Source organism: Cnephaeus nilssonii (assembly GCF_951640355.1).
Source record: "Cnephaeus nilssonii genome assembly, chromosome: 22".
Lineage (NCBI taxonomy): Eukaryota > Metazoa > Chordata > Mammalia > Chiroptera > Vespertilionidae > Cnephaeus > Cnephaeus nilssonii.
The window spans coordinates 14,047,944-14,070,532 of NC_137093.1; the positions used below are offsets into that span (position 1 = coordinate 14,047,944).

Sequence of the window (22,589 nt, forward strand, 5' to 3'; positions counted from 1 at the left end):
AGTAAACCAAAAAGTTGCAAGTTTGATCCCTGGTTCGGCTGTGTATGGGAAGACAATTGATTGATGTTTCTCTTTCACAATAATGTTTCTCTCTCTCTCCCTTCCCCTCTCTTTAAAATCAATAAGCATGTCCTCCGGTGAGGATTAAAAAAATAAAGGTACTACTCCTCAAAGGATTTGGGGGAAGAGGGGAGCCCCCACCGTGCCCAGGGCTGCATCACCCCGCGTGTCACACACAATACTCACCCCCCGCCCCCGAATTTCTCCCCCTTCAGCCTGGGCTCTTGGCACCAGCTTGGGTCCAAGTATTGCTGAATGGCTCCCCCGGTGGGACTCCTGGAGGCTCCCAAGTCCTGCTCCCTGGACACCCCCGGGCTGGAGATGGCATCTGTCCACATGTCAGTTTAGTTCCTTGGGGCAGGTCCTCACCAGAGGGCCACGGGCCAGGTGGGGCTTCCTCAGCGCGGGGCCAGGCAGGAGGCCGCACCCCCATGGCTGCTTCAGGGGGTTAAGGGCTCTGCTCCTTCCCAAAGGGGGGGCGGGGAGGTTGAGGGCTCAGTGCGCTCTCAGTGCTGATCTTTACTAGTAAACTTATTTTTTGGCCACGCATTAACTCTATTTCCTCTTACAAATTGTCAGTTCCTGCCTTTTCTCATTCACTTACAGACATTTTCATGACTTTCTGGCCTTGTAAGAGCTTCTTAGGGAATACACGTATGATACTCTGCCGTTGTTACAGCAAACAATGAGAACATTAAAATTCCAGGTACAAACAGATGTTCTCCCTTCCTCTTCAGAGGCCACAACCATCGGCATGAATGTGTGAATGGGCCCCCACACCTCTCTGCCCGTGGAGCTGCCTCCCTCACCAGGCCCAGCCTGGTCCATTGGAGGACCATGTGACCCCTGGTGTCTCTGAGGTGAAACAGTCCCTCCTTCCCAGCACCCACCACCCAGGGCACCCCAGGGCCCTGAAGTGGTGGCGGAATCAGCATTCAGCCCAGATGTTCTCGGTACAACCGGACTGGGCCAGCCCTCCGCGGATGCCCACAGCTGCTGCTGCTCCCTGGCCACCACACCACACAGCCGCTGGAGAAGCCAAATCTGAGACCCCCAAGAACCCCTGGTCAATTACTACTTGCTCTGCCGGGCACGGGGGCGCAGATAACCGGGCACAGGCAGCTTCACGTGCCTCTTCCATCCATTATGGGAAGACAGGCATTCCCCCCGATTTCACGCCTGCCTGGAGCACATGTTCTGACGAGTGAAGGGCAATCCGTGTAACGAGGTAAGATTTAAGTGCCAGCAGGAGTATGACAGGGTGAGTGAGGACTGTGATCAGAGAGATGCAGCAAGGATTTACAGGAAGCAGCTGGAGGCTCAGTGCTGGGAGTTCGGGAGTCTAGGAGGCTGGACAGACAGCGTGGGCGAGGGCCCGGAAAGAGCTTCCCACACAGGCTCATCGAGGGCCCCCCCAAGCGACCCTCCTGAGGGGCACGTGGACCCCCAGGGCTGGCCACTCCCCCCTGGCCAGGCCTGTGCAGCACCTTGAACCAGGCACAAACGGGAACTCACACCTTCGGAGCCTCCAGTTGGATTTTCGGAGACTTACTTTTCAAAAATGTATGATATGTGTCTCGTCATCCTTCAGACTTAAGGGAAAATGATAAAAACAGCAAAGGGCTTCTTTTATTTTCTCAAATGGCCCCTTCTCAGTGAGTCCCAGGCCGATCCACAGCTGCCAGCACGCCGAGGACAGAGAGCTGCTATCCTGCTGGCCTCAGCCTCCCAGGCAGGGCTCCATGTTTGTTGAATGAATGAGTGAGGCCCTGGGCCTCAGTGTGACCTGAGGTGGGCTGCTTGCTGTGACCACCAGCACCCACCAGAGCCTCCTAGGCCATCATGAGGGAGCCTCTTACCTGGAAGGCTCCTTGGACAAGCGGGGAGAGCTTACCCCTGGGGGCGCACATGTCTGTTGGCCAGAGTCCATCTGGAAGACCGTGTGTGGGTCTTTCCTGTCTAGGCCTGTATGCCAGCTCTAGCATCGCATACAAAAGCCACACTGGCTCTGCAGGCAGCCCATGGACTCAGCGGAACCTCCAGCTCAGTCCCAGCCAAGCCTGGTCCAAGGGGCCCCAGGAAGGAACGTGCTCCATGGCAGCAGCATTACGGCTGTAACAGTTAGAGATGGAATTCCCCCGCTGTCGGCTGCTCCGAGCGGCACGTGCAGACTTAGACGGTGCACATTAATGTGGTGCCCGTTTATCTCTAGGAGAACTTTCACAAAGGTGGGTTTTTTTTTTTTTTCTTGCCTTTTGTCCTAATTGGTTTCTACTAAGTTCTAACCAGAAATCCTGGATTTGACTTGGTAAAGAGACCCCATCTGATCCCCGTGGCACGAGGCTGGCTGGCTCTGGTGGCTGAGGGGGGCACGGTGACCCTGGACACAAGGAGCTGGCTTGCGGACCTGGCACAGCTCTCCATCCTGGCTGGTGGCTCACCCCAAGCAGAGGGCATGAGTCTGGGAGCACAGGGCACTGTTTTCCCGCTGCCCCTCTCCTGGCTTCTGCAAGCCGGGGCGGAGGGAAATGAAGGGCACAGCCGATGGCGCTGCTTCAGGAGCGGGGTGCACTGCCGGCCACACGGCGTGGTAGGCAAGCCTGTGGCCACTCCCCTGGCCTGTGAAAGTGCCGATAGGCATGAGCTCCATAAATGTCTTCTTTTCCTCCAAAAGCCAAGCACAGACACAAGCAGATTTGGGTCTCTCTTGACGTCAGTAGTTACAAACTTGACATTTGCACTGACCTAAAAAGGCATTAGAACAGTGGTCGGGCCGAAACCGGTTTGGCTCAGTGGATAGAGCATCGGCCTGCGGACTGAAAGGTCCCAGGTTCGATTCTGGTCAAGGGCATGTACCTGGGTTGCGGGCACATCTCCAAGTGGGGGGTGTGCAGGAGGCAGCTGATCGATGTTTCTCTCTCATCGATGATTTTAACTCTCTGTCCCTCTCCCTTCCTCTCTGTACAAAATCAATAAAATATATTAAAAAAAAAAAAAAAAGAACAGTGGTCGGCAAACCATGGCTCGCGAGCCACATGCAGCTCTTTGGCCCCTTGAGCGTGGCTCTTCCACAAAATACCACGGCCTGGGCGAGTCTATTTTGAAGAAGTGGCATTAGAAGAAGTTTAAGTTTAAAAAATTTGGCTCTCAAAAGAAATTTCAATCGTTGTACTGTTGATATTTGGCTCTGTTGACTAATGAGTTTGCCGACCACTGCATTAGAATATCAGAAGAAGAGTAGTTCATTTTTCAAGGCCAGCTGCTCCACCTTGAGAGAGGGAAGGGTGGGCACTGGGTGAATCGAGGTATCTGTCACAGAGCAGTCTTCTGTTTGTGACCTGTCACAGCCAGGCCACTGCAGAGTCCCCTCCGGGAAGGAGACAGCCGGGCACGTGCTCTCCTACAGCCACAGCAACATGCGGTCCCAGAGAACAGGCCCGGTGGCCTTGGACCCGGGCTTCTCCAAACCAGGCTGCATCCCCGGTCAGCCCACAAGCTCCTCCCCAACATCCATGGCCTGGAGGAGCCGGAGCCCTGGGCTGCCTCTTCCTTTTTTGCTGGACTCGGTGCACTCCCACCCAGGAATCCCCAGCCCTGGGGCTCAGTTCTGTTGTGCCTCCTGCCCCCTCTCCTGCTGCCTGGCCCCGTGAGGAAAATTCCTCAGGGACTTTGGGAGCCGTGTGTGCGGTGTGGCCGCGCCATCCGATGAGCACAGTTGAGCAAGGACGGCTACCATGTGCACTGGAACACGATCCCGGGGCAGAGAGAGAAGAGCTCCAGGCTGCAGTCCACCCTGGACAGATGTGCTCCCCGCCCTGGGCGTGGTGGGCCCCCAGCATGGCTCCCCGGACACCTCCTGTGTCCCTGGCCGTGGTCCAAGTACACATGCTGTGTGGGTGGGCTGTCCTCAAGAGTGGCTCGTGGTGGGTGCCTCAGTATGGTGGCTGGATGGAAGCGGGAACGCTGGGCCCCCAGTGCCTCAGCGCCAGGGCCTGCTGGCTCCTTTTACACCACCTTAGGAGTTCAGAGTGACCTAACAGGGGGACGACCACAGCTCTTCTGCTGGGACGAAGCCTGAGAAAAGGAAATGGCTTCGGGGCTGATTCCCCAGGTCTCACCCAGCAGACCCTGGGGGCGCCCGAGGCGGGTCTGGAACAGCCCTCCCGGCACCATGGGCGCTGAGAACACGGCCATCTGGCTCTTCCAACAGTGAGCAGAACGCCATGGCCCCGGGATGGAGGCGCCAAGGCCTTCATCCTTCCCTTGAGTGGAGGACAGAATCTTGCCGAGAGGCTGGGGATGCTGAGGGGCAGGGGTGCCGGCCGGTGACGTTCCAGGCTGCGATCCAAACCCCTTCCGGCCGCCCTTTAGAATAAAACCTCAGCTGAACTAAAGCTGACCACCAGCTGAGAAGCACTGATGCTCCGAGTGTCCACTCCTGACGCTCGTCCTGCGCCTGCTCCCCGAGACCGCGGGGATTCAGGCCACAACTGGTTAACTGTGCAGGGCGAATTCGAGCCGGCAGCACAGGCTGACTGTCTTCACTCAGCACTGTAATCGGCACATCTGCAGACAGGAAATCCTCCTCGCTGCGAGTTCCCAGTCTATTATCTGAGACACCTGGTGTGGGTGGGTGATTCAGAGACAAACAATGAGAGGGCCCCCTGCACAGCAATTAACTGCTTTAACTGCTAATGTGTTTAATCCACCACGTGGAGATCAAGGCTGCGCGGAGGAAGAGGCGCGGAGTCCTCCTTGGCTTCCAGACTGTAGGGCTGACTTCGCCATCCCTGCGTGCACGGTCCTCACCAGCTGTGGCCCAGGCATCAGGGGCATCCGGGCTGGGCCGGCACTCAGCCCCACTGGAGCTCCCGGCAGCCCCCTGCGCGTGTCCACGGGGCACGAGGGGCATCCTTCCCTTTTCTGTTCTTAACTGATGTCAAAGCCCAGCTCGCTGCCGGGGCGGGATGTCCGGTCCAAGAGCTCCGTTGCACCAGCCGTGTGGCCCCCAGGGTGTTTTATTTTAACCTCCTGGATCGGATCATCCTTTATTGCAAGTAGAAATAGAGCTTTGGTTAAAGGCTTACAGGAGTAAACCGGCAGAAAACATTCCCAGTTGTTAAACTGGGAAGTAGCTCCTGATGTTTACAAAACCTGGCCCAGGAGCGAGCAGCAAAGTCAGCACATGCCCGTGCAGCCCCAGAAGGCGTGCCAGAAACCGCCGCCACCGCAGCGCCGCCTGGGGAAGCAAGGTCAAAGGCCAAGGACTGTGAAAAGCTTACACCCCCAGCATCAATCATGCCGGGCAGACTGTCTGGGGATGCTCTTTTTGAAAACACACAAAAAAATAAAATGAACTCCTGGTGGGGGAGGGCAGGCATGCATGTTGGGGGGCCTTGCTTGTCATCCACCAGGCCCCGTCTGGAAGCTGGGCGACCCTAAAGCTTTCCGAGGGCACAGACCCTTGCCCTCTGAGCTGCTGCCATCAGCATGGCCTCGGCAGGTAGCGCTGGGTGCAGGCTTGTGCCTCGGTGCGAAGGTGGAGACCAGGGACGTGGTGGGCACAGAGACCAGAAGACGAAGGGCTAGTGCTGGGGTACAAGTGGGAAAGAGAAACATGCCGCCTCCCAGTTTAGAATGGAGTTTAACCTTTTGCACTCAGATGTTGAGTGTGACTCGACACGGTTAGCATCGGTAGCAGCTCGATGAAAAAAGCGAGCAAGTGCAAAGGGTTAAGGTATTACAGGTCAATTTACATTTCTGGGTCTGAACAATTATACAATCTTTCATGTTCATCAGCATAAACCTACTCAAAATTCACTTTTACAAGTGGATCAAGAGTATTTCCTTTGGTAACTTATTGGCTTTTGATGAAGAGGCACTAAATTCACTCGGGGGCATTTCCGATCCTTTTCCTTGCTCCTCAGATCCGCTCATGTTGACCACCAAAGTGAACATCCTCTGAAGGTCAGTTCACCTTGTGATTCCCGATCACTCTGAGCTTTTCAGAAATCCACTGCTCTGTGATGCACACCTGCTCCTGCCAGGAGCCCCGCCTCAAGGAGCACGGGGACCGAGCCACCAGGACTTAGCCAGCACCGGCAGGACCCCCTCTGAGTGCTCGGTGACCACGCGCTTCATGGACACGAGCCGAGGACAAGCCTGTTAGCCACAGGATTTCGAGCCCAGGTTCACCGAAGAGGGACAACTGACCAGGCGGAGAAAACCCCTCACGCGGAACACATCCAGAGTGAGCAAGACCTCGATTTAACACGCAAGTGGGCGGGTGACGAGGAAAACAACTCTCACCCCAGGAGCCACAGCAGGAGCGTCCCAGCGGAGACCAGGCCCCCTGTCCTCCCTACCCAGCTCCAGGCCTTTCCCCAAAGCCCACTCCCCGCCCGAGTCAGCCCAGGTCCAGGCCCTGAGCAAGGATCTTCCCCTACCACACCCACTCCCCGCCTCCTCCCCAGGGGTGGCCTAGGAGTGCAGGGAGGGCCCGCCTGGGAGGGAGTGTGTCCGGCAAGGTGGGCAATGGGCGAGTTCTGAGAGTCACACCTGCCCAGCCTTGGCCCTACCAACAGCTGCCCCGAGGCCTCTCAGAGCACCGGAGGATGAGAACCCAGCCCATGCCTGGCCGGAAGAGGCCTCGGGTCTCTGTCCTGTCCCTGGATGCTGTCCTTGGAAATCTGCAGTGTGACTGCCGGAAAGGCTGGTAAAAGGGCCCCCGTAGCATGTGATGACCTAGAGCGCGCACAGCAACCCACTGGGAAGTCTATCAGGAGCAACCCCACGAGTCTTTACGCCGGCCCAAGAGGCGCGCTGTGGCGCCAACCCACCTGAGAGCCAGCAGGATGAGGGAGCCCCTGGAAGCAGCGGGAGGGGGAGGCGGCGCCACGCTCCCCACCTGTGTGCACTCAGGCCCGCGCACACGGGGCTCACACCCCTTACCTACGGCCCACAGGACGGTGTTGAAGGTGTCCATGTCCTCCCTGCCGGAGGCGAGGTCCTTCCAGGTGACCTGAAGCTGGTTGTCCAGGAGCCTCTTCACTCTCAAGGCGGTGCAGCCCCTCAGAAACCTGGTTCCGTGAGAAGCCATGTAGTCCGTGACCAAGGCTGACATTTGCTGCAAAGCACAGAGGACATGCTGTGAGGACCAGGTGGCAGTGAAAATGTCGCTCCTGATGACTGAGCAGGAGGAGAGGACCTAGCCGCCTGCCTCCTTGCAAAGGCCCCGAGGTGGGGGTAAGAGGGGTCTCTTCAAAAGAGAAGGCTCAGCCGAAACCGGTTTGGCTCAGTGGATGGAGCATCGGCCTGCGGACTCAAGGGTCCCAGGTTCAATTCCGGCCAAGGGCCCCAGGTTCAATTCCGGCCAAGGGCATGTACCTTGGTTGCGGGCACATCCCCAGTAGGGGGTGTGCAAGAGGCAGCTGATCGATGTTTCTCTCTCAAGGATGTTTCTAGCTCTCTATCCCTCTCTCTTCCTCTCTGTAAAAAATCAATAAAATATATTTTTTTAAAAATTATAAATAAAAAAAGAGAAGGTTCAGGGCTCCCCTTCTACATGGCCCCATGCAGACCGCCCCACCTCCGGGCGCCCTTGTTCTCTGTGGAGCTGAAAGAAGAGCCGGCACCCCCTTCCCCAGCCCCCAGCTCTAAACCAGAGAACCTGAGCCCTTCAGCTAGGATGCACTTGACCTGTGGGCTCTTCTTTAGATACTAATGAACTGTCTCCACTGAAATTAAAGACAGAGAAGCACCCTTCTGGGGCTCTGCCCAGCCTGAGGGGGCGCTCGGCTCCCCGCCCTCCCTCATGGAGCAGGGAGCTGGGACAGTAGGTGGGCCCCTCTGTTCCCCACCAAGAAATGCAGGATAGTGGGTGCTGCTGGGGGGGCGGGTCATCTATAGAGAGGGCTCCTTCCTCCCAGCCCGCGCCCCCAGGCTGCAGACGGGGAGCCTCGTTCTGGAGCCACCGTGGGGCTGGTCACCACGGCGCAGTCAGCCACAGCTTCATCTTTCAGGAGAAAGTAAAGTCACTTTAAACGCCCTGGTGTCTGCTCAGACGCACCAGCTCACTTAGGGACGGGAACAGCAGGGGAAGCCCGGCCTCTCTGGGATTGTCGCCCCCGTCACAGGAGCAGGCAGGGAGGCTGCCTGCCCTTCCTGGAGCCCTGTGGACTCCTGACCGCCTGGACATCCCTGTCTCAGTCGGAGGGGAACAGCTGGCCCCCTTGAGCTACGGCGCAGCGCCACCGTCCCCGGGCCTGCCACTGGGGCTGCAGTGAGGAGCTCTGACTGACTCTTCTTGCTGGAGCGCGGCCTTGGTCACCTGGCCTTGCCATTGTCCCTCCCCCAGGGCACACCTGGGGCCTGCTCCCTCCCCTCCCGACCCTCCCTGGGGTGATCCCACTGCCTCCAAGTGGGACGAATCCGACTGTACCCAGGCATCAGACCACCTCCCCTCCAGGGAACTCTACCGCCAATTGGCCCTCCAGCCCGGCCTTGCTCACTCCAGCCCCTCAGGAGGCCTGATCCAGCCTCTTCTCCTTCCCTCCATTGGCCCCTCTCTGGGAACTGCTCCCCCTTCCCATTGCCCCCAGCTTCTGCCTCCATTCAGTGCCAAGGCCAGCCCTCCCGCAGCCCTGGTCCCCACAGTCCCCTCTGCCTCTCCCGCCTCATTTCTGCTGCATCCTCCGTGTGGCCTCCTCGTGGCTCCTGTCTGCTGCCTGGTCCATTCTCCCCACAGCCCGGGGCTCAGCGGCCTGTCCCCCAGCAGGCACTCAGGGCCTCTGCGCTGAGGGAAGTGACCGACGAGTGTGGCAGCAGAAGGGCAAACGGCACATGGTGGGCCCACCGTGGCGGGGCAAGTCTCTGTATCACCGGGCAGGGCAGGGCAGGCCCGGGAACGGAGGGTGGACTGAGGGCCGGTGGGACTGTGTGATGAGGGGCTGTCTGTCTTCTTTGGGGAGGCATGGAGGGTTTGCCATCGTCACAACCCCACACTTGGGTTTTAACAGGTGACCTTTCCTTGGAGAGTTTTTAGTTAAAAACATTCAACTAGCTGTTCACATAGGTGCATCTGCCATCACATGGGTGTCTGCGTCCCGGACACTCGTGAGGACAACCTGCACGGGTGAGATGGCCTTTGGCTCCTGCCACACAGCGGTCAGGAGTGGACACACAGGCTCACTGTGCATTCAGCTGGCGCTGCCCCTGTACAAGGCATGTGAGCGATGAGGCCTCGGAGGCTATGCTGATGCTCCGAGTGCTCAGGGTGGACTGCCCCCGGCCGGGGAGCCGAGTGCTCATCGGGGCTCACGGGTCCCGTCTTTCAGTCTATGGCAGGTGGCCAGTCCTGTGGCCAGGAGCTGCTGTCTTCTGAAGTGGCCGCCCAGGGCCTCGCCAGTCTGCCACCTGCTTCCTTGCCTGGTGCTCCCCTTGCTGAGAGGGCACCCCCATCACACCTCAGCAAGGAGGCGGGGCTCGCACCTCGGCTGACATACACCTGCTGACGGAACGGCCGAGGTCTGGGAGGCTGGCCCGGCGTGCCCAGGGCTGCCACACGCCCTACGTGACGATCCTGCTTCCACTCTGGCAGGTGTTGTATGTTTTATGAACAACCTCCTCATTCAACTCAAGGGCCAGCTTCTAAAGACTGAGGCTCCCAGCCCACACCTGCAGACCACAGGGTGGGGGCGGGGCCTGGGCTGTACCTGGTCAAAGCCCCGCAGGGGGATGCTGCGCATCATGACGGTGGTGTCCAGTCCGAGGCCGGTGAGGAAGCCGGCGCACTCCAGGGCCACGTCTGCCAGAGACAAGCTAAGGAGTGCCCGCTGGCCCATCAGGACATCGGAAGCCAAGTGGCGAGATCCCCAGGGCCCGACACCAGCAGCCCACTTCCCACCAGTCCCCAGCCGGCCCAAAGGAGTCTCCCAATCGCTTCTCGGCCTTTTGGCTAAGATCAAGTGTAGTATCCAAAGGAGTCTCCCAACACCGGCCGCAGGGCACCCCCCCTCCCCCATCTCTCAAACGTGCGGGGACAAGGGCGGGGCTCCCTCCAGCACCCATGGGCCAGGAGGCTTCTGCCTCCACGGGGCATCTGTCCAGACTCCCTGGAGTTTCACCTCGGCCTCTAGGATGAGGCCCACTCTGTGGGGTCCGAGTGGTGATGGAGAGGAAACACGCCGTCCATGAAAGACACAAGGCAGCAGCTTCTGGCCTGTGCTCTGGGCTTAGCAGCCCCAGCACTTCATCTCCCCTGAATGACCCCCTTCCTGACCCCAGGGCCTCCTGTGGCGCCTCGCCTGACCCCCCTGGTTCTGCGGCTCCCTCTAAAGGAGCGGACCTGAGTGAGCGGGGCTGCTCTCCAGGGAGGATCACCTGCCTCACGGCTGCGTCCAGCTGGCCCAGCTGCCTCAGCCGCTCAGCGTGTGGCTCAGGAAGAGCCTCCGGAAGCCCTAGACTCAAAGGTCAGCCTAAAATTGTCCCCCGAGTACAGGTCATCCACTCGGAGTGGCCCTTTAAGTGCCTGCTTCCAGGCAGCGAGTGTACTCGCGGGCAGAGGGAGGGCAGCGGGGAGGGCTCGGGGCCCTGAGCATCCCCTCTCGGGACGCAGGCGCGCGGCCCTTGGTCACCTGCACGCCATCAAAGGATACAGCTGGCTCCGACCACCAACCTGTTAGAGGGATGAGCACAGAGAAGAACAGGAGTGAGTCTCACACGTGGCCCACCACCACACACAAGCAGCTGCTCCAAGGGGGGGCTCTGCCACGGGGACGGGGCCCTTCAGCCGCCGCGCAAGGCACTCAGTCAGCTGACGGGTGACTGCGGGCGCGTCCGCTGAGGCCGAGCGTTCAAACAGCTCGTCCCAAGGTACAACACCCACTTCCCCGAGGCTGCAGCTGTGAAACACAACATGACAAACAGTGTCTTTGGGTCAGAAAATTGCCTGGTGGTGAAGGATGTGAGTGGCCGGGGACAAAACAGCACATGTCCCATGAAAGGCCCTGGGAGTGGGGCCCGCGTGGACCCAGGGGCATGGCGGGAAAAGCCCAGTCCGAGGACGCAGAAGGGTTTTCCTCCTCCCTCAGGTAAGCTCTGCCTTGGGGTCTCTCTGGACCTCCTGCAGCCAGGGTGGCAACAAGGACACTTGGCAGAATGGGGAGGGCACCACACCGTGGGGTGGGGGCTCCTGGAAAGCATCGTCTATGGGCAGAACACTCTTGACCAGGGCAGGTCGGGCCGGAAGGCTGACACCTGCCTGTCCAGCCCCAGCACACGCAGGCCCAGGGCCTGGAGAGCCAGCTTCTCTGAGCAAGGAGAAGGGTACCTGGGAGAAGAGGCAGACACAGGACACAGGGACCCAGCACAATCATTTAAAAGTATCTGCCATAGTAGTATAAATGCTCTCCTGCAATTCAGCTCCACGCTCGGCATGCACACACATACACACTTGCACGCATGCTCACACATGCACACGCGCACGGAACCTAACGCAGAAGGAAAACTCCCAGCCTGGGAGGCGATGTGTGGGTGGGCTTGTCAGATCACTCCTTCAGCCTTTGAACAAGAGGAGGTGATGTAAGGATGGCTAAGCCTAATGTCAGCTCTAATCCCGCCAGGTACTAATGATATAATTCCGTTTCAAGAAGTGGCGGATCCCGGGGAACACTCGTGCAGGTGCCCTGTGAGAAGCAACCGGCACATGGCTTCCTCTCAGGAGCTGGAGAGAGCCATGGAGTCACGCCTGGGCGACTGCAGCGAGCTCAGTGCACGGGGAAGCCGAGGGGACTCCTGCACCCGTGTGGTGTCACCTAGATGTCTACGCACAGGTACATTTTCAAAATTAACAAAAGACCTAACTATTTTTGGGGGACTTGATTATATGGTGAGAGGGATAAGCCTTTCTTTAAGATATGAAATTCTGATACAAACAGACTTTAGCTACTTTGAATACCCTGCCCCAAACACAAGAACAAAGCTGAGCTAGGGCATCACTGCTGAACACACAGCGAGTGCACTTTGCTCCCTGCTTCCAGCGGCGGCAATGGCGTGTGCCGACCGCCACGGCAGCCCCTCTGTCCTCCAAATGGCCTGTCCCTGCTTGTCTCCGAGCCTTCCTGTCTCTGTAAAAGTGGGCCGTCCTGTCGAGTGGACTGTCCACAGCCATGGCCTACAGGACAGCTCCAGGTACTCATTGTATACAACACGGCTACGTACATGGTCTGATTTGGGCAAACACATTACGCTTCTGCAGCCCCCACGTTCCTCCCTACCCTCCTGCACTAAAGATGGGGAGCTGGATGGAGAGACAGGGCAGGCAGGTGCTGAATCCCCAGCTCCTCCCACAGACACCCCTTAGTGCGCTGGGCCTCCCACTTCCCCCTCAAAGTCACGGTGCCCCCAACCCCAGGACCACCAGGTCCGAGTCGCCAACAGGGGGCATATTTGGGAGGAGGCAGGAGGCAGGCAGGTCTTTCCGAAGGGGATGTCCTTGACCAAATGTGTGCGGCTGAAATCCCACAAACCAAAGCGGGCATCCCACATGTGCCCAGGGTGGCTCTGGGCCTCTTCCTGCCTTCATGAGGCAGGATTATCAGCCACCTTGGTTTTCACTCCACCCGGTACCCCAATTTATCCAATAATGCTTATTCTTTGAAGAACGGAGGATCCGAGAACTCAGCCAGAGAACCCCTTCAGATGGACTCAAGTAAGAACGAGATGGAGCCAAAGTGGAGCCTCCAGGTCATGAGTGGGGAGAGTGCCAGGAGGCAGGGGCGCCATCACATTTTTTTTTAAAATATATATTTTATTGACTTTTCACAGAGAGGAAGGGAGAGGGATAGAGAGTCAGAAACATCGATGAGAGAGAAACATCGACCAGCCGCCTCCTGCACACCCCCCACTGGGGATGTGCCCACAACCAAGGCACATGCCCTTGACCGGAATCGAACCCGGGACCTTTCAGTCCACAGGCCGACTCTCTTATCCACTGAGCCAAACCGGTTTCGGCACCATCTCGTTTTTATTGGAAAGTTTGAAACTGCAGATCAGCTTCCTCTGGCCACTGAGGACATGCTGGGCCTGCATGGGGGGCTGAGGATGATGGGGCTGAGCCTGGGTGCCGCGTCACAGTGGCCAACGCCGGCCCTGGCCGGCCACGGGAGGACAGCAGTGCTGGCAGCGGAAGTCGGGGGCCAGCTTGTTGCACCTGGGGCGGGAGGAGTGAGCTTCTGAGGGCTGGAAACTTGCCTATCTCTGCATTAGGAGGCCCAGGACTAGGCCATCAGCCCACGCCGGAAGTCACCACCTGCACTTGGAGGCCCTGGTTCCATTTCCCTGCTGCTCTGACTACTCTCTGTGCCTCTCTGCGTGCAAACGTTTTACACGAAGGTATAGCTACAGCGGGATTAGCCTAATCACAGGGCAGGCTTTCTTGTTCAAGATCTGAATGGGGGGGGGGGGGGGAAACAGAAACAAAAGCCTTAATTCAGGCCCGGGAAGCCCTGGCTTAAAGAGCTCTCCACCTGCCTCTCGAGTTTGAAGGCCCCTGATCTGCTCCCCAAGGGGAATACCCACACAAAGTGAGGGCCTCGCGGCAGGCACCTGGCCCCTTGGCAGTCCTGCCAGCGCAGGAAATGCCAAACAGGCCCTTAGGGAGGCAGCACGGGGGGCGGGGGACCCAAGGCCTCCTCCCCCGTGTGGGCCAGCCCCCTCCCACCCTCAGGGCCTGTTGCTGGGCCCACTCCACCAGGCCCGGTTCTCTACATTCTGGCCCCATGACGGATGCCACCTCAGGCTCTGGCCCCACAACTACTGCCGCCCTGAGGAGGCGTCTCCTGAGCCCCTGAGCCCTCCATGACTTAGTCACGGGGACACGCTCCGGGAGACGGGCAGCAGGGCTTTCCAGCTGGTAGCCAGGTCCACGCTGCTGGCTCACCTCCCTTTGCTGGACGTAAGGATGTCATGCTCACGCTAAACAAACATGGAAGTTAGGCAGAAAATGAAAAATTAAGCTGCAGTGAATTTTCCTAAATGAATGGCTGTGGTGCTTCGCAAAATAAAATCTACATTCTTCTCTCTTGCTCTTAGGAAGAGAGAAAAGCGGTTCCAGTACCTAATCAGCTTCTGTGCTTAACAAGGGTCACACAAAAGCTCCTTCCGTGACCTACTCCGACAGGCAGCCCCAGTCACAGACTCGCCCTGCTTCACGCTCGCTGGGGCCCAAGGACAGGGGTCAGGCTGTGGAGCAGCCGCAGGGCAGCGCACAGGCCGGCGGGAAAGCGAGCTGGGCCGTGCGGGGCAGGCCGGCCAGCGCCTCCCTCTGCAGACCCTCGAGGAGGCCTAGGCGGCCGAGTGGCAGTGGGAACACAGGGTCCTGGGTCCCATCTGGACATGGTAACTCTGCTGCCTGGTGGGTCCCACACGGGAGAAGAGCCACCCGAGGTGGCTCCGGTCTCATTCGAGTCCTCTTTGCCATCAGAGAAAGTTCTGACACTGACGTCAGTGAGAGCTCTCGCTCAGAGCCAGGTCTCTGCCTCAAGCCCGGAGCGAGCCCCAGGCATCAGGGCTGAGCAGCTGGGCCAGGAAGCCAAGGGGGTGGGTACAGTGACCTTGACTGCCTGCCCTGAAGGCACACAAACAGATGGTCCTGGGCCTGAGCAGGTTGGGGGGCTGGGCCCAAGTCCCAACCAGGCTGCCTGGGGCCAAAAGGCCTCTAAGGGGAGATGGCCCTCCATGTGAACAAGCAAACATCCTGGGGCCGTGGATGGAGGTGGAGCCCGGCTGCCTCAGGGGCACTTGGGTGTAGATACCCCAGGACCTGCATCCTTCCAGGAGCTGTGGGGAGTGGGCCCCTTTCTCCCCTTCCATGTTCCCTCCACCTGCCCGGGGGTTGCCCAGCTGAATGACTGGGCCATGCAGGGCTTGGGCCTCCCTAGGCAGGGCTGTACACCCCCTCTGTGCCCCTACGTCCTCCACCGGTTGGGGAGAGCTTCCCAAAGTGGCCGTTATTCCCCTGCCCATTCCTTCCCAAAGGGCTCCTGCCAGCCCAGAGGACCCCTTCCTTCCCCCAGAATCATCCATGCATCTGCAACCCATCCTGGGTTTCCACACAAAAATAAAGAAATAAGGCCCCAACCCAGGCGTCCTCAAACTACGGCCCGCGGGCCACATGCGGGTGTTTTTGCCGTTTTGTTTTTTTACTTCAAAATAAGATATGTGCAGTGTGCATAGGAATTTGTTCATAGTTTTTTTTAAACTATAGTCCGGCCCTCCAACGGTCTGAGGGACAGTGAACTGGCCCCCTGTTTAAAAAGTTTGAGGACCCCTGCTAACCAGTTTGGTTCCGTGGGTAGAGCATCAGCCTATGGACTGAAGGATCCCAGGTTCGATTCCAGTCAAGGGCACATGCCTGGGATGCAGGCTTGATCCCCAGTAGGGGGCATGCAGGAGGCAGCCGATCAATGATTCTCTCTCATCATGGATGTTTCTCTCTCTCTCTCCCTCTTCCTTCCTCTCTGAAATCAATAAAAATACATTTTTTTAAAAAGAGAGAGAAAGAAACAAGAATAATGGAAAAGGGACACAAGCCGGACACAAAGCTGGCATTCAGGCGGCGGAGCTGAAGATGCCAACCTGTACAGCCTGCCACAGGTCCCGCACATGCTGGCCCAGCCCGCCTGGCCTCCGAAGGTCCTGCCTGTGAACTCGGGAACTCACGCTGCACTTGCTGGAGTCCTCTACCTGGGACGCGTCACCTCCAGGAGGCCCAAATCAGGTACCCAGCTGTGTGGTGAGGGTGTTGACTGTTTTCCTGGGCTCGGGCTGGGCCACCCCCTCTGCCATCTATTAGCCCTGGGCTCCTCAGACCTGGACACAAGCAAAGGACGAAAGGGTCTCCTCACATGTCCCTGAGGCTAGGACACCACTGTGGCTGTGGGGGGTTCCACAGAGCAACAAAGGTGGTGGAGCGAACGCAGGAGGCTGAGAGCCGCAGGCCCCACCGTGGGCCCAGGTGCCAGATCTGAAGCTACTGGTCATCGTGCGCCGTGGAAGAGGGTCTCGTGCTGGCCAGGCCCCATCACCGGAGGAGGAGAGAGGGAGGCCTGTAGATGCAGCAGAATCCATGAGAAAGCGGGGGCCTGGCGTGCCACCCAAAGCCTCCGACCGGCCTTGGGGAGCTGTTCAGAGGACACAGTACCCGCTGCAGGAGGCGGCCAGGCGCTCGGGCACCCTCGGCCACCAGCTTGGCCTCCTTGATGGGGCCAAGGAGAAAACGTCCCGGCCGGTGACGGGAGGCACTTGGGGCCAGGGGGCAGCCCTCAGGTCCATATTAATTTCAGCTCCATTTTAAAGGCGAGTTAAAATAAACACGGGGAATATTTATAAGGCAAATAAATCTGGCAGAAACAGCCCCTCCAAGTGTGAGCGGAGGCCTCCCCCTCAGCCCCAGCCCAAGCTGATAAAATACAGAAATGCTACTGTAGACCCTGCGGGCTTATTTTGACTGCGCGGAGGAATGTAACATGTAAACACTGACTCCCATATCACACTGTTACAACTTGCATTAACAGCACCGGACAAAAGCTGCATTTTCACAGAAGCATCGTACAGGGATATATCTCCAGCTTAATTTTTTAAAAAAACCATTTCCTCACATAAATCATGCTCAGAACGAAACGGGTGACTGATACATTGCAAACACTTTTTTTTTCTTAAACAATAACATACCTAGATTCCTTCTAAACGAAAGAGCTTGTTTTAAAAAAAATCCTCTAAATTTTTTTTTTTTTTTTACGAAGAAAATAAACACTACAGTTTCTTTCCCGAACAAAGTATCTGGGGCCGTGTCTTCCTGGCCGAATGGGCCACGGCCCCCAGCACACGGCCACAGAGGAGCAGTGCAAGCCAGGACCACCTCGCCGCGTGCCGCCGGTGCCCACTGCACCCGGGTCTCCCACCCTACCCCTCTGAAGACGATGCCAGGCACTCTCGCCAATGCCACAGGAAGAGTGGAGCTGAGAGTCAGGGCAGGACAGGGACTCAGCTCCTGGATGAAGCTTTCAGATTGGCCTGAGGGGCTGAGCGGCCAGCTATGCTAGACTCCAGCAGCCGGGTCACCACCCCACCACACCACAGATGAACTGCAAACACCCCGGACACAAAGGCAAAGCTGAAGGGTGGAAGCCCTAAGGGAAAAATACAGAAGCTACTTTTTTTTTTAAGGGGGAAAAAAAAAATCTTGGGGGTAGGGAAGGCCTTCCTGAACATGCAATAAATCTAAAAGCCATTAAGTGTAAAAAGAGATCTAAGTTACATTAAAAAAAACATTTGTACATTGCACAAGTTAAAAGACATGACAAGCTGAGAAAGTCTGCAACATAAACGACATGGGATCACAGTCCTAATATGCAAACCAGCTGGAAGATAAGAGATAAGAGAAGAAAAAGAAAACCAGATAGAAAGCAGGCCAAGGACCAAGCTAACAATTCACACACGCGCGCGCGCGCAGGCACACAGACGTTCACACACAAACTCGCATACAGATACTCCATTTAAATGGCCGAGAAATACACAAAAAAGATTACTAATAATAGCAAATGCAAATAAAACCAGGTCATGTTTAACCTATTGGACAGTCAAAGATAAAAGAACAGGAACCCAGAAATTACGCATAAAGAGAAAAAAGGAATAAATGTGACAACATAAAAATTAAAAATTTCTGCATGAAAAACTAACTACCTTTAAGTCAAAAGGCAAACCACAGCCTGGGGGTGCCTGTGGAAGGTGATGGGACACAAACCTGCGTGAGCTTGAGCGCAGATCTGGGAGGGACCCGATGTGCCTCGGGCAGAAGCCACTGGTGCCGCCCTGACGGGGGCAGGAGAGGCTCCTTTCATTTGTATGCCTGTGGAAAAGCTGGTGCCCACATGAGGAGGGAGACGGGAGGCCCGTATTACAGGGAGCAGCCCGCCGGGAGGGCGCATGTCAGCAGATGTGTGAAGGTGTGAAGGGCATCTGCCTTGGACCTCGGGTTTCTACTTGTGAAACACCCTCAGGTATATGTTACACATAAGAAGCACTTACGCCCCGGCCGGTTTGGCTCAGTGGATAGAGTGTCCCAGGTTCAAGTCTGGTCAAGGGCGCATACCTTGGTTGCAGGCTCAATCCCCAGCCCTGGTTGGGGCACATGAGGAAGCAACCAATCAATGCATCTCTCTCTCTCTGCCTCTCCCCCTCTCTTCCACTCTCTCTAAAAATCAATAGAAAAATATTCTCAGGTAAGGATTAACAAAAAAAAATAAAGAAGTGGTACTTATGATGGTATATAAGATGCACACCAAAGGTTTCCATTGCAACATTGTATAACAATGAAAAAGAGAAACTACTGAGTTGCTCCAGAATGGTGAAAAGATAAAATAAACTACAATATATCCCTTCAAGGGAATCCAGCCTCTGCCCTGAACAAAGATGCTTGGTGAATAGGAAATGATGATGGTGAGCAGAGCACCATGACATGCACACACACTCCCCATGTACACACAACACACACACACGCCTCACATGTATGCTTGTGCACACATGCCTGTCCACCTCTGGACACATTTTCCATCCACATTTCCTTGCAGGCAAGTCCCAAGGCAGCCCAGTGCTGCTCACGACCAAGCCTCTGTCGCCCTCTGGTGGTCTTTTTGGTTGACATGAGCATGAAGTCCCCTCCATAACCTACAGACAGGCAGGAGCTCTAAGGACCTAGAACAGCTCTGTGGATGCAGGAAATGAACTTAGTGCATTTTCACCTGCTTGGGAAATATAAAACCACTCACATGCTTCACAGATCTCATTTCCACAACTGGGATGTGGTTTCTGAGGCCTCTGGAACCTTCTTTGTGAGATCTCAGGGAAGTCCAAGGTGCGAACCAGGTGAAAGTAGGAAAGTTTGAGGCCAGAGGGGCTGAGGGCTTTTCCTGATGACCTGACCCTCTTTCCCTGCTTGAATGCTCCTCTCTCTGATGTTTCTGACATAGGGAACCCTGTTTGAAAACCATTGCCCTAGGCCAGTGGTCGGCAAACTCATTAGTCAACAGAGCCAAATATCAACAGTACAACAATTGAAATTTCTTTTGAGAGCCAAATTTTTTAAACTTAAACTTCTTCTAACGCCACTTCTTCAAAATAGACTCGCCCAGGCCGTGGTATTTTGTGGAAGAGCCACACTCAAGGGGCCAAAGAGCCGCATGTGGCTCGCGAGCCGCAGTTTGCCGACCACAGCCCTAGACAATATTCGATTCACTTGGTGACACATGTGCCATCATTTCCAAGATAGTCAGTCACAGGATGTGTCAACAACCCCTCTCAGGGGCACAAATAATGGGCTTTGTGTCCTCCTCTCAGGGAGATGGGAGCAACGCACTAGGAGAGAGGACCACGCAGTGTTCTACACGGCCCTGATGTGTAAGAAATGCACAAAGGGGACCCCCACTCAGGCATGTATCACGTCTTACGTTTTTCCAGGGGATTCCTTCAGCCAGAAGATGTCATCGCTTGTAATCCCATGTTCCACGGCACCTTCAATCTAGCCAGAGAAAAAGGATCAATGTGATGAATGTCATCGGACCCGTCCTAGAGACTACCTCAAAGGGGACACCCATTTTGTAGACACAACACAACCTGACCCACCCAGCCCACTTGTGGGTGCACTCTGCTGCTCCACAGCCTTCTTCAGGTTGTGGCTCTAGGGACAGGGGACCTGTCTGTATCTAACTCGGTGTGCCATCTGCCCAGCATGAAAGCACTGCCTCTCCTTGGCTGTGCAAGGTGACCAGAGAGCCAGGCACGGCCAGCAGCTCTTTCCTCTCCGCTCTCCAGGACCCCCAACTTCCTCCAGACCCAGAACTATGGGGAGGGGAGGGGGAAGCAAGGCAGGGGTGGGGGAGCAAGCCATCTCCAAGGGCACCAGGCTGAAGGCTGGATGGGAAGGCCCAATGGTCTCTACCCTGAGGGGAAGCACAGGTGGCCGTGCTCAGGAACTATATGGGTCCTCCTATATCCCAGCGGGGTCTGGTGAGGGGCTCTCGAGCAAGTGGAAAGACGCCAGGCGAGCCCTAACCGGTTTGGCTCAGTGGATAGAGCATCGGCCTGCGGACGGAAGGGTCCCAGGTTCGATTCCGGTCAAGGGCATGTACCTTGGTTGCAGGCACATCCCCAGTAGGGGGTGTGCAGGAGGCAGCTGATTGATGTTTCTCTCTCATCGATGTTTCTAACTCTCTAGCCCTCTCCCTTCCTCTCTGTAAAAAAATCAATTATATATATATATATGTATATATATATATATATATATATATATTTAAGAATACTTAAAAAAAAAAAAAAGACACCAGGCGAGCACTCCCTCAGGCCTGTGAGAGTAAGATGTGCTGGTGGAGAGGAAATGGATTTCAAACAGTTTATGATTCCAACTGGCAAAAAAAATAAAGTCAGGGATTTCTTGGGTTTGCTGAAGGGAAACCGAAAGGTCTGAAAATCAAAGGGACTGAAACACAAGCAAGTCTTGGCAGGCACCCAGCGGGGTGGGCAGCAGGGTCATCCCGGGTGAGGTGTCAGAGAGCCGGACAGCCAGGACTAGGACCCGCAGCTCCGGCCTCATCTCCCTCTGGGCAGAGACATGGGCAGCTGCCCAGCCGAGGTCCAGCAGGGTGGAGCCGGGCCAGTGCCCTCCACAGGGCGCCCTGGTGTGGGGCTGTGCGCAGCTCCGCCCTGGGCCTCAAAGGAGCTGAGATGACTATCCGGCTCCTGGGGCTCCAGGCTGGGTGAGGGGTGAGGGGTCACTGACAGTCACCCGCTTTGCCCCCATCTGTTGTAGCTACCTTGAACCACAGCGGCCTGCCGTCCTACAGAGCCAAGCAGCCTGCCCCAGGGCCAGCCCTGAGCACAAGCTTCCCCCGACCCCGTCCCCCAAGGCTGCTCCTGCTGGCCTGGCGGCGGAAGGGAAGGCCCGGTGGTCTCTGAGGACAGAGGTGTGCTTTTCCCTCGGTGCCCCGTTTCCAGAGAAAGCACAAAACAGAAACTGGAGGTTCGGGGTTTAGGTGTCTGAGAGGAAACAGGACCAGCCCTTGTTCTTCCATCCATGCTCCATCCGGGTCTCGGTAGGAGGCAGGAGTCCTCCAGGCTCGTGGGACCTGTGGGCCGGTGCCCTTTGCTGCGGCCCATGTGGAGGCTCAGGGCTTGCAGCACCCACTTCCTGGGGACCCTGGGAGACCCTCGAGGATGTGGCTCCAGCCAAACCCCTCTGTCCTCCCTTCCCGCCTCCCATTCTGCCTCACCCCACCTGGGGCCTCTTCCTGGTAGCAGGGAGGACAGAGAAGCCCCCACCCGTACGACGGGGCCAGGAGGTGACGTCAGCGAAAAGGGTGTGGACTGAGGGCCTCCCAAGGTCCACCCCTCCATAAAAACAGCAAAAGAACTGGCAAAAGCGGTCAGATTCGACTTTTTCATAACTCCGGAAGTTAACCGACGGCTTGTGGCAACACCGGGAACATTAAGTCAAGAAAAATGGCTGAAACTTGGTAAGAATGGTAAGTTTTGTGGAATATTAACGTACTCTAGTCCCATCCCCCAGCTCAGTGGCAGCCTTGAAAAATGACAGTCCGGACGGAGAGAGCAGAACGGAGCTGGAGCCTGCTCAAAGCTCCTTCCCCGGAGCAGCCATTGGCAGGCCTTGCCGGGGGCTCCCTGAAAGACCCCACTCAGTAGGCTGGTCTTCCTCTGACCTCCCCTGAACTCGCCCAGCGCTGAAAGCCGCTCCCCGGGGAGGATTTGCCCAATGACTGAACATCACGGCTGCCTCCCGTGATGGATAACAACGGACGCAAACAACAGCCTAACCAAAAGCGGGAAAGGAAAAGCTGGGGCAGGAGGCGTCCGTTGGGGCTTTCAAAAGCTCCAACGTCTTCCTGGGACCGAGGTGGCCAGGCGTCGGCACTGGGCTGCGCACATGCCCGGGAAAGGCCTGAAATGGCACTGAGCTCTCGGCCTCTGGCTGACCTCGGGCTCTGGCCCGGCAGGAAGTGAGGGCTAAGGCAGTTCCTCGTGCCTGGCTCAGTGTCGAAGGTCTGCCTCAAAATGCCCCCGGGGCCCTCGGCAAAGACGGGAGATTTCTTGGTTCCAGGTGTTTAAGGAACTCTCTGTCATTAGCTGACCACTAAGCTAACTGAGCAGAGAATTCAGTGGCCTCACACAACAAAGAATAAAGACTTTACAAAATCAGTTCAGAAAAAACCATCCAACAGCAATACACAAAATCCTACAGTGGAGAGAGACTCTGATTCCCAGAGTTAACATATTATTTAATTTGAAAAGTTCTGTTATTGCCTAGCCGGTGTGGCTCAGTGGTTGAGCATGGACCTGTGAACCAGGAGGTCACGGTTTGATTCCCAGTCAGGGCACATGCCTGAGTTGCAGGCTCAATCCCCAGTAGGGGGTGTGCAGGAGGCAGCCAATCAGTGATTATCTCTCATCATTGATGTGTC

At 56.7% G+C, this 22,589-nt stretch overlaps 1 protein-coding gene across 3 annotated transcripts in view; it reads right to left on the minus strand.

Annotated features, from left to right (window-relative positions):
- Positions 1-22,589, minus strand: part of TXNRD2 (thioredoxin reductase 2) — a 46,571-nt gene that overhangs the window by 13,095 nt on the left and 10,887 nt on the right. For all 3 annotated transcript variants that reach the window (XM_079762361.1, XM_079762362.1, XM_079762363.1), the window contains exons 8-11: positions 19,566-19,636; positions 10,716-10,735; positions 9,774-9,865; positions 7,012-7,186 (exon numbers count right to left, since the gene is read on the minus strand). In XM_079762361.1, the coding sequence (XP_079618487.1) occupies positions 7,012-7,186; positions 9,774-9,865; positions 10,716-10,735; positions 19,566-19,636 (358 nt within the window). The remainder of the gene's footprint in view (positions 1-7,011; positions 7,187-9,773; positions 9,866-10,715; positions 10,736-19,565; positions 19,637-22,589) is intronic.